This window comes from Mustela nigripes, chromosome X (genome assembly GCF_022355385.1).
Source record: "Mustela nigripes isolate SB6536 chromosome X, MUSNIG.SB6536, whole genome shotgun sequence".
NCBI classification, from domain to species: Eukaryota; Metazoa; Chordata; class Mammalia; order Carnivora; family Mustelidae; genus Mustela; species Mustela nigripes.
Genome location: NC_081575.1, coordinates 33,449,798 through 33,461,172, shown reverse-complemented (window position 1 = coordinate 33,461,172; position 11,375 = coordinate 33,449,798). Strand labels below are relative to the sequence as shown.

Sequence of the window (11,375 nt, the reverse complement as noted above, 5' to 3'; positions counted from 1 at the left end):
AAAAAAAAAAAAAAAAAAAAAACTGAACTATTAGAAATTCTGTTCAAAATAAAGGATATATGGAAATTACATGATTAAATTAACAATTGCATGATGATGCTCAGCTTTTATTATTGGAAAAAACCCATGCATTAAATCACTAACCAAGAAACTGACAGAGGTATTACATTTTACTCTGAATGAGCCAAATACATATAAAAAGTAAATATTTTTAAATAATTGCTACTATTACCCCCCTTTTCTCACCTCATCCTTTTCATTGCCACTTGAACTCTTCCTTGATGATTTATACTGAAAAATATTTAAAACATACACTTTATTTTTCTTTGAACACACGAGTTCTCTATCAGTAGTAAATTATATGTAAGGTTTATTCAAATTCATATTAGTAAATTTATTAAATTATGATACTAACTTTAATTATATAACCAATTTAAACCGTCCCACCAGTTACTAATAGCTAACACAAACAGTGGTTTCATGGCATTGTTCTATATATCTATTAACATTTCCTTCCTGAGCCAATCCACTTCCCATTCATTCAAATTTTCTATCTGAAAGTTGTCTTAAACTCTCTGTTTTTCTCTCTGTTTTTCTTAATACACTATATCCAAAACATCATTGTCAATTTTTTCTGTAATGTCTCTCAGGCTTACTTCCAAATTCGTACAACTACCAACTTATCCTAGGCCCACATTACCTCACACCTAGTGGGTAATCTCACCATTCAAAAATGCCATTTATTGTTAAGAAAACTACTGATTTCATGTAAAAAAAAACAAAAACAAAAACAAAAGCAGTATGTTAGGTATATATATTGATCATACAATAACAGTAATAGTGATAATAACTAATACTTATAGAAGCGTTTACTAAACACCAGGCACTATCAAAAGTGTGTTACATGTATCAACCCATTTAATCGTCCTAACAATGCTAAAGTGAATACTATTATCTGCATTTTATACTGAGGCACAAGGCCATATGCTTAAAATAAAAAATGCTAGTGTGTGAAAAAGTGCTTGTTTTTAGAATCAAGAATTAAAGAAATACAGTGTGACAACCACTATAGTTCTTGTTTCAAAGTCCTCTACGGTTATTATTTCTCAATCCTACTCACCACAAATAATCCTGCAAATCAGTGCCAGATTAAAACACTCAAAACACTACTTGCAACTCATGACTCCCCTACTGAAAAACCTACTTTCAAATTATGTTCAAATTTCTTTACCTGGCATTCAAAGTTCTACTTGATGGCCCTCTTTACTTATGCAGCTTTATAATTCATAACTCTTGGAAAACTAGATAATCTACCTGAGAGCTCAACCACAGACTGGGAGGCAAGCAGTATTAGGGATTACAAATATCAAACCTAAATTCCTTCACTGTCTCTCCCGTGATTTATGACAGCTATCACTAATCTACCAGGGTGCTCTCTCCAGCTGATTCCAGACATAATCTCAATATGTTTACACCCAGTGTTCCAGATAGCCACTGAATGGAGTTGTGACGTGTGAAAAAACCTACTTGCCATCCCTAGGCATGATGCTTGCAGACAATTTGTGTTCTTGGTTCTACTCTACTTCAACAAGAGTGACGGGGCACCTGGGTGGCTCAGTGGGTTAAAGCCTCTGCCTTTGGCTCAGGTCGTGGTCCCAGAGTCCTGGGATCAAGCCCCACGTCGGGCGCTCTGCTCAGCACAGAGCCTGCTTCCCCCCACCCCGGCTGCCTCTCTGCCTACTTGTGATCTTCGTCTGTCAAATAAATAAATAAAATCTTAAAAAAAAAAATAAGAAAGAAAAAGAATGACATTTGCACAGAAGACCCTAGGACCTGAAGATGGCATCAGTCATAAGAGTAAAAGAGAAGAAATTCATGGACAGAGGAGCTGCTAAGTTGAATACCGTTGCAGGATCTCACTCCTAAAGGCACTGCTGGGATTTTTCAAAGAGGTTACTACCAGTATTACAAGTACGACAATGTGAAGAAAGGGACCATCACTGGGGTTTCTAAGTTGTTGGCATCTTACATGCTTTTCAACTACTGCCTTTCACTCAAGGAACTCAAACATCAACAGCCACATATGTACCACTGAAGAGGGCCCAGTGTGGAGGGTGCAGTCTGCATTCCTGACCTTGACCTTCTCTGTCAGGCATCACTGATATTTGTTGAATCCTTTCCTACTTTAACTGAGAATTAATACCTGATAAAAGAAGACTGGTACAAAAACAAAAACAAAAAAAGAATGACATTGGAGTGAATGATAAGCTAATATTTATTAAATGTATATTTTGTGGCAAGTGCTATTCTCATAACCACTTCACATTATCAAGTAATTCAGTAGTTATAGAATCCTGTAAAAGAAGATACTATCAGAGTCATTCGAGGATAGAAAAAAATTAAGCTCAGCAAGGTCAGGTGATTTGTCAAGGTCACACAGTTAGTGAATATCCAAGTTAAAAACTGGAACCAAAGCATCTTGATTCTAGAAGCCAAGGCTCTAAACCACTATGCTCTACTACCATCTCTAAATCCTGAAAGATTAGTATAAGTTTGCCAGGAATAAAAAGAGCTAGTGGGCATCCTCAGAAGGAAAGCACAGAGGAATAAAAAAGCTTAGCCTATGTAGAAAACAAAAAGTAGTGGTATGGCGGGGCGCCTGGGTGGCACAGTCAGTTAAGCTTCAAACTCTTGGGTTTGGCTGAGGTCATGATCTCAAGGTTGTGAGACTGAGGCCCCTGCTGGGCAGGCTCCACACTCAGCGGGGAGTCTACTTGAGATTTCTCTCTCCTTCTCCCTCTGCCCTTCCCCACCCATGCCCTCTCAAACTAAAATTAAATAAAGAAATAACTCTTTTAAAAATAATAGCAGTATGGCTAGTGAGGAGAGTGAATTGTAGCAGGTAATAAAATTTAGAGAAGTAGATGAACACAGTGTCTGAAGTTTCTTAAAAGCCCAAACTTTGTGTTACTGATAACAGAGAACCATGAAACAAATTTAAGCCAGGGGATTTCTCTAAGGACTGTGAAATTACAGATAGGGAGGCCAATTAAGAAGTTATTACGGGGCACCTGGGTGGCGCAGTGGGTTAAGCCTCTGCCTTCGCCTCAGGTCATGACCCCAGGGTCCTGGAATCGAGCCCCACATCAGGCTCTCTGCTCAGCCAGGAGCCTGCTTCCCCCTCTCTCTGCCTGCCTCTCTGCCCACTTGTCATATCTCTCTCTCTCTCTCTCTCTCTGTTAAATAAATAAATAAAATCTTTAAAAAAAAAAAAAAGAAGTTATTACATTTGCCTAGACAAGAAAGAATGAGGGTTCCAACAAAAGCAAGGGCAGTAGAGATGGAGAAGAAATGATGAATTGGAGAAAGGACATATAATTAACATCCTGGTGATGAATTAGGTGAGAAGAATAAGAGACGGAAGGATCCAGGAGGACAGAGGTATAGAGCACAGACAACTGGATAGACATTGCTACCATTAACTCGAATAAAGAATAGAGAGGAAGAGCAACTTCTCTGCAGGAGAAGGGCAAGAGGGAGAGACGTATCAAACTTGAAATACATGTAGGGCAACCAGACAATTAAAACACAGGTCTGGAGACTAGGAAAAAAGCTGTGGGATGTAAATTTAGACACCCCCCATCCCCGCCGAGACTATGAGACATCTGGAGTCATAAAAGCTTCAGAGAGCATTTTTAGGGTAATGAAAAGAAGATGAACCCCTAAAAGCAAGCAGAAGCAAAGTCAGAAGAGAAGTTAAACAAGACCATCCAAAAGAAAACAGAAAAACCAAGGAAGAAAAATGAGATAGAAAACAAGAAAGAAGTTTCAAGAAGAGATAAGTGGTAGTAATCACTGTCATATTCTTAGGTACAGGGGTGCCTGAGTGGCTCAGTTGGTTAAGCCTCTGCCTTCAGCTCAGGTCATGATCTCAGGGTCCTGGGATGAAGTCCCAAATCAGGCTCCCTGCTCAAATAGAGAGTCTGCTTCTCCCTCTCCCTCCCCTCTCCCTCTGCCTGCTGCTCCCCTTGCTTGTGCTCTCTCTCTGTCGAATAAATAAATAAAATTTAAAAAAAAAAAATCTTAGGTACATGTTAAGCTCTAGGTAAGAGGTTATTTCAATGGAGAAGTGGAAGCAGAACCCAAACTGTGGTCGGTTAAGGAGTGATCAGAACCTGGAGATATAGAAATGGTAAGTCTGGCCCTAAAAGGAAAGAGACAAGGCAACAGCTCCAAGGGGACTTGGGATAACTGCAGAGGTCTGAGCTCATGTATCCGATCGAAAGTAAAGACATGGAAAGAATATAGAAAAGTGAGTGAATAACTGATAAAGAAAAGAAACCGAGTGTAATGAGGTCAAGAACACAGATAATGAGACTTGTAGTACTATAACTCCACTACACTTCTAATTAAAAATATCCATGATATATGAAAACTTAGGAAGGCACTCTTTAGTTTGCACTACTGCACAGATTCCTCAATTAGTATTAGTCTGAATAACTAAAGTTTATTATATCTAAATTCAAATAATTTAGTAAAGACCTATTTACAAACCAGAGAAACAAAAAAGGTCAGTTTACTTCTGAAGCTTATGTTAATTTCACAGAAGAGCTATTAACTTGTGCAAACTCTGACTTAGAACAAAACAAATCAGGTTATTTCACAAATCCAGTTGGCTTCCCTATTCTAGGATAAAATTAGTCATGATCAGAGAAAATACATAAAAATATTTTCCTTGGCATTAGCCTTTAAATGCACATATACTATATTTATGAAATCAGATATTTATTTAAGGGTCATTATAATGTTTTATCATAACAGCAATATGATACATTTGTATACAAATACATATGGCATTTCAATAAATCAAATAATCCTTAAAACTAATATGGTATAGTTATGTTAATGCTTTTTAACTTTCTTGATTAGAAATCAACCAAGTGCATTTAGAAATCTATGTATTATTATTTTTAGAAGAAATTAAAGCTACTAATTTACATTAAACATAAATTATCAAAAATTAGACGTTCATATTTTGTTGTGAGTCTTATTAAAAGTATTAATACACTTCTGTAAAATGTAATCTACATTTGCCTTTCTTTAAGAGATTTTTAATAAAGTAATGTATTTCCTGAAATATGTTTACTTTAAAAATGCAGTGACTTTATTTTGACAATGAGGACATTATTTTATTTAGTAGAGTAGTAATCTACACAAGAGTGGTCTGGGAGTCTAGAAGAGTTAGTGTAACTCTCCTGCAATGATTTTTTTACTCATATAATCTGACCCAATTTATCTTCTTGCTCACATAATCTGGCCAATATGTTGAAACCTTTTATACTCAGTTTCAGAGGCTTACCTGAAAAACGTTACTATCCAAGATCAGTCTTGGCAACTGAGAAATAATATATAAAGAGACCCATGCACACAAACATACACACAAACACTTTCAATAAATATATTGAATAACAACAGTGCCATTAATAATTTACCATGGAACACAAAGAAATCTTGTGGCTCAGTCATTTACATGTGCTGGGATAAAGTTGCACAAAATCTCTGTATGTTTCTTAACACCACAAAGCTAACGGGGCTCTCACTGAGTGAGCTTGGTATTATTTGGATATATATCTCTAAAGTAGCATATTTTCGTGTTTAATCAACTATAAATCCAGATTAAATTCAGTAATATATCCTATGAATAACCCTTTTAATTCTTGGTAGATGGGTGATTAAGAGAAATTTCATTTTTAAAATAAAGACACTTCATAGGTATCAACGATGTCTTAAGAAAATACTGGAAGTTCTGAACAATGGTTTTGACTTAGACAGTAGTAATTTCAGGTTTATATTTTTTTTTACAGCTTAGGAAAAAACTGTTGACATTCCATTTTTTTCAGTGTCCTAACACTGACATCTTCTGACTGCTAAGGAGAACTACATATCTCCTTGAAATATTTCCCAATGACTAAAGCTAAATTTTGCACCCACTTTACTAAAAGCATGGAAGCAATTAACATTTGTTAAATGCAGATAATGTAATGAATATTTCAAACACTACCTCATTCAATCTTTTAGTGCTTATAAAATAGAAATATTATAGGAGGTATGCTTAAGTCTTAAAAATAAAATATTTAACAAATGATGCTATTAAATCAAACAACTATTTTTTAAAGGCTCACTGAGTCTTCTGTTAAGACTTTATTGAGAAGTTCACTTGGGTTACTGTATTTTTAAAAACAATAAAACTGTATTAATCTGAAAGTTTTCATTTGATATCAGGTTATCCACAGTAGATAAACAGGCAATGTAGCATAAGCTCTGGGTTCAAATCTTAGCTCAACTGCTTATTACCTAAGTGAGGCAAAGCATATTATTTAGCCTCTCTGTGCCTTAATTTCCCTATCTGTAAAATAGGAATGATAATTGTACTTACTTCATAGGGCCGTTATGAATATTAAATTAATTGATACTTGTAAAGTACTTAGAACAGTACCTGGCACTTAGTAAGTGCTATGCAAGTGTTTTGATAAACTGTCAGAATTTAGGTGCTTTTACTTTACTAGCAGATCAAATAAATACCAAAATCTATTCCATTAGTCTGAAAAACTAAAATTTCCTCCACATCATCCCTCATCCGTCAGGTTTTATCTACTAACAAATTTAACTCAGTGCCTTTGTTCAAGGTCCTTTAAACTGAAAGAGGAGATTCTGAAATAAGTGTCAGAATGTAAATATAGCTGCAGATCTGTAAAGACCTGGGATAAACAGATTTTGACCACTACTGACCAGGGTTCTGCTTAGAATGTCCTTTTTTTTTTTTTCCCTATCTCTTATTTCTTCATGATCTCTCATATGGACCAGGTAATATGAAGCTCAATAAAAGGATTCAGTAATTAATTACTCATAGAAGTATGAAACTTATCACAGGCTTGCTACGACACCTAACATTATTGTTTTGGTCATATGATACCACTTCAAAATATGTTATATTCAAGTAAACCGATCAACGTGTACATATAACCGCTTCTACCAAACAGAGAAAAACATGAAATACAATCCTATCCATTAATGATATAAACCTCAAACTACCTATAATTTAGCATAGAACTACATATTTACATAAAATTATTATTATTAAATAAAAAATAGGCTTGGGGAACAGGTGCACAAAAACAACAGAATTTGGTATTCATGGGGCAGGAAGCTTTCCTGTACTGTTCATCTGAGTCAGGAATTCCAGTAATGGATTCTGACTAGTACTGAAGATTATGCTAATTCCACTGGTTTCTATAAACATAGCAGACTTTAACCACAAATGAATAATATTACAATATTTATAAGGGTATACACAGTAAAATTTCACTAAAACCCCGTTAACTAGAAATTTGGGATGATTCAAATAATCTAAACTTTTAATTTACCTAAGATAAAAGATCATCTTGAGAAATCTACTAAGGTAGCAAGAAGAAAAAATGGGGGAGAAACAATTTCAAGCATTTTTAGAGCCACGTAAGTAGCATTTATTTAGACAGAAACAGTTAAATGCTAATTGCAAATACATGTGAACTATATAGTGAAACAAATCTACTGAAAGACTTTTCTAGCAAGTTCTTTTAAAACATAACTACATATTGCTACAACTAGCAGTATAGCAAACATTCAACTTTCATGTCAAGTATCTGGTAAATCACAATTCACATTGATCTACAGAGTCATTCTTAATTATTCTGAATTACTAAAATTTCATATATTTAACTGGATCATATTATATATACCTATGCATGTGGGAAACCAAGATAAGATAGCACATTTACTACATGTAACTAGAGTTATGGGCTACCTTATTAATTCAAAACTTATAAAACCAAAGCTAATAATTACAAAGTAAATTTTGCAATTTAATAAGAAGTACCTTGAAATATTCTTTTCTAATCTGTTTGCTCCGCCTCCTTTCTTCACTCTGCCAGATTATAGGTTGAGATTCTGGCCACTGCTGTTCATCTATTTGATCCTTCTGATTTTCTAAGGGCTGTAATAAGACAATTTCTTTTAACTAAATAAATGAGAACAAAATATTAGATATAACAGGAATTCATTTTCCTCTTACCTGCCATGTGAGGGGTGATAACGGTGAATTAACTTCATCTGCTGAGACACTACAAAATTAAAGATGCCTTAATATGGTAAAAAATTTAAACTTACCCTTAGGAATTTATTATGAACAATAAAGAGTTGTCTCTCCCTCTCACTCTCTCTTTTTTTTTAATACCAGAAATCTAAAAAATTTACCCATGTCTATAGTTTGAACTAATAACATATAAAACTTAAAGTCCAGAACAACATATTTAAGTTCCCAATCACTTCTATTCCTTTAAAAAACTCAAAATTCTTTTATTTAATATGCAAAAGACTACTCTAAGGACTTTTTAGAGGCCAAGAGAAATGTAATACCTAGACATACAGTGAAAAAACAGAATGCTTATTACATTAAATCATAAAAAACAAAAATCTAATAATTTTATACAAATTTATTTTGTTTAAATGCCAAAGAGATTAGAGGAGTAATTCCTTTTTGACTATTGAATTACAGATTATGAACCTCTAACCCTTCATTTTGACACACAGGGGCTATGGCTGAAATTCTTCTCATCTATTTTTGTCAGGAAAAGTAAACTGCACATCTTGTTATTAGGCAAGAAGTTCCTTTGAAAAAAATACACAGACAAAATGCCCACTAGAGCTATTATCATTCAACACTGTTGTAGAACTTCTCTATTGTACAGTAAGAAAGAACATTTAAAAATTAGAAAGAAACAAATTTTCAAAATTTATGGAAAATATGATTATCCAAGGGGGGAAAAAACCCATTATTATTAAAAGAAGTTTACCAGTTATAAAAAATATACAAAAGTTAATAGCTTTCTCATATATCAATTATAACAAGCTATAAAATATATTAGGGAAAAAATTCATTCATAAAAGGAAGGAAAAGCAAAAATATTGGAACAAAAATAATTTAGACATGCATGAGAAAAAAAACTACCCATGTTGGGGCACTTGAGTGGCTCAACCAATTAAGCATCCAACTCCTAATTTCAGCTCAGGTCATGATCTCGTGGTTGTGAAATCAAGCCTCAACATTGAGCATGGAGCCTGCGTGGGATTCTCTCTCTCCCTCTGCCACCAACCCTGTTCCCTATTTCCCGTTTGTGCTCTCTTTCTCTCTCTCAAAACAAAACAAAACAAAAACTACCAGTGTGTTTAGAAAGGAAATTGAATAACTATAAAGTTCTTAGAAAGACTAAATATTGGGCACATGGGTGGCTCAGTTGCTATGCATCTGCCTTCAGCTGAGGTTATGATCCCACGGTCCTGGGATGGAGCCCTGTGTGTCGGGCTCCTTGCTCAGCCGAAGGCCTGCTTCTCCTTCTTCCACTTCCCCTACTTGTGTTCCCTCTCTCGCTGTCTCTCTCTCTGTCAAATAAATAAATAAAATCTTAAAAAAAAAAAAAAGAAAAAAAGACTAAATTTTATGGGTATAACCATTTCAAATTATTTGGCAGCTGAAATAAAATATAATAAAAAATAGAAAGTATTTCTGGGCTTGTATTAGAGACCTGATAAAAGAATTTCAAAGTTAATTTGGAGAAAAGTTAGATAATAAAGGGGATTTCCCTACCAGGAGACTGCATATATTAAAGTAATTAAATACTATGAGATCCAGAATTTATAGATTTTCCAGTGACAACCTATGATTAAAAAAATTAAATTCACAATTGTCATAGAAATGATAGGCTATGTCGCAAATAGTGTTGAGACAACTGATTAACCAATTATAAAACCCACACAGAAAGAAAGAAAAACAGAGAGTGAGGAGGGTAGGGAATGAGAAAAAGAAAGAGAGAGGGTACAAAAGAGGAAGAAAAGACTACCTACCTTACCTCATATCAAATACCAAAGTTAATGACTAAAAGATTTAAGTATGAATAAAGATGAAATCACATAAGTATATGAAAAATATGGGCAGTAAGTTTTTAAATGTTGGGGCAGGGAGTTATATGAAAGAAACAAACTAAACATTGACAAAACATAACAAAATGCAAGAATTAGACTTTGCGTCTGGCCAAGATAGAGTAACAGTGGTCAGATTTATACCCTGACAGAAAACACTATAAGAGCAGACAAAATATATAGAATTCTGCTTTCCAGAACACTGAGTATCAGGCAAGAAAAAAAAAAAAAGGACATTTTATCCCTTACAGATGGGTAACAAACAAGGTGAAACCCCCATAATTGCATCAGGTTGCTGCAGGAAAAGTTTCCAGGCTTCTAACCCAGAGAGGAGAAAACAAAGGTCCAGGGAGCTCCCTGAATTGAGATGAAGCTGGGAGCCAGGATGAAAAAGATGGATGGCATTAACAGGACAAAGTGAGAGAGAAAAAAAGCAAAGCACAGAAAAAGAACTTAAAAGTTCTACAGAAAAATTTTTAATATTTTCAACAGAGTACTGAGCCCTGATCATATGCCTGAGAAAACTACACTAGGCAAAAGAACGAATAGCCAGAAAGACCGAATAACTCTCAGACTTAGAGAGGACTATGAATAAATTAATACCGGTTTCCACCAGCCAGACTGGAAAAGCATGCAGTTCATGGGGCATCAGCTATAGTACGAAGAAAAGTCTTCCTCCAGTAGGGGGCCAAATCTAGTCCTAGACTAAATGCCACACTGATTCCATATAACAAGTTATAAAACCAAATCCCCCAAATATCAAACTGTTGCCAATTAATTTAACCACATCCTAGAACAATGTTCAAGAATATTTATAATGATACTGTAAAATCCAGCACCCAAGAAGGTGAAGTTCACAATGTCCAGCATTCAATCAAAAATTCAATCAGGTAATATTCAGAAGCAAGAAAAAAAGACTAAATATGTTAAGTACAGACACAATAGACATAAAATAGATAAAAATCAAAATTCAAGAGATGAAAAGTACAACAACTGAAATTAAAAATAAACTGGATAGTGGGGGGCTGGGTGAGCCTGGTGGTAGGTATTAAGGAGGGCACGTATTTCAAGGAGCACTGGGTGTGGTACATAAACAATGAATCCTGGAACACTGAAAAAAAAAATAAAATTACAAAAATATAAAAATACATAAAAATAAACTGGATGGGATTAACTGTAGTTTGGACATTTAAGAGGTGCCTGGCTGGCTCAGTAGGTACAGCATGAGACGCCTGACCTTGGGGTTGTAAGTTTGAGCCCCATATTAGGTATGGAGATTACTTAAAAATAGAATCCTTTAAAAAAAAAAAAAAAAGAATTGACTAGACTTAGTAAAAGAACTATCAAAAATCAAATGTAGA

The 11,375-nt window shown here is 34.7% G+C and overlaps 1 protein-coding gene across 1 annotated transcript in view; it reads right to left on the bottom strand.

Annotated features, from left to right (window-relative positions):
• LRCH2 (leucine rich repeats and calponin homology domain containing 2) overlaps positions 1-11,375 on the bottom strand; it is a 69,585-nt gene that overhangs the window by 33,933 nt on the left and 24,277 nt on the right. The window contains exons 11-13 of the mRNA XM_059386254.1: positions 8,111-8,159; positions 7,916-8,032; positions 247-291 (exon numbers count right to left, since the gene is read on the bottom strand). Of these exons, the coding sequence (XP_059242237.1) occupies positions 247-291; positions 7,916-8,032; positions 8,111-8,159 (211 nt within the window). The remainder of the gene's footprint in view (positions 1-246; positions 292-7,915; positions 8,033-8,110; positions 8,160-11,375) is intronic.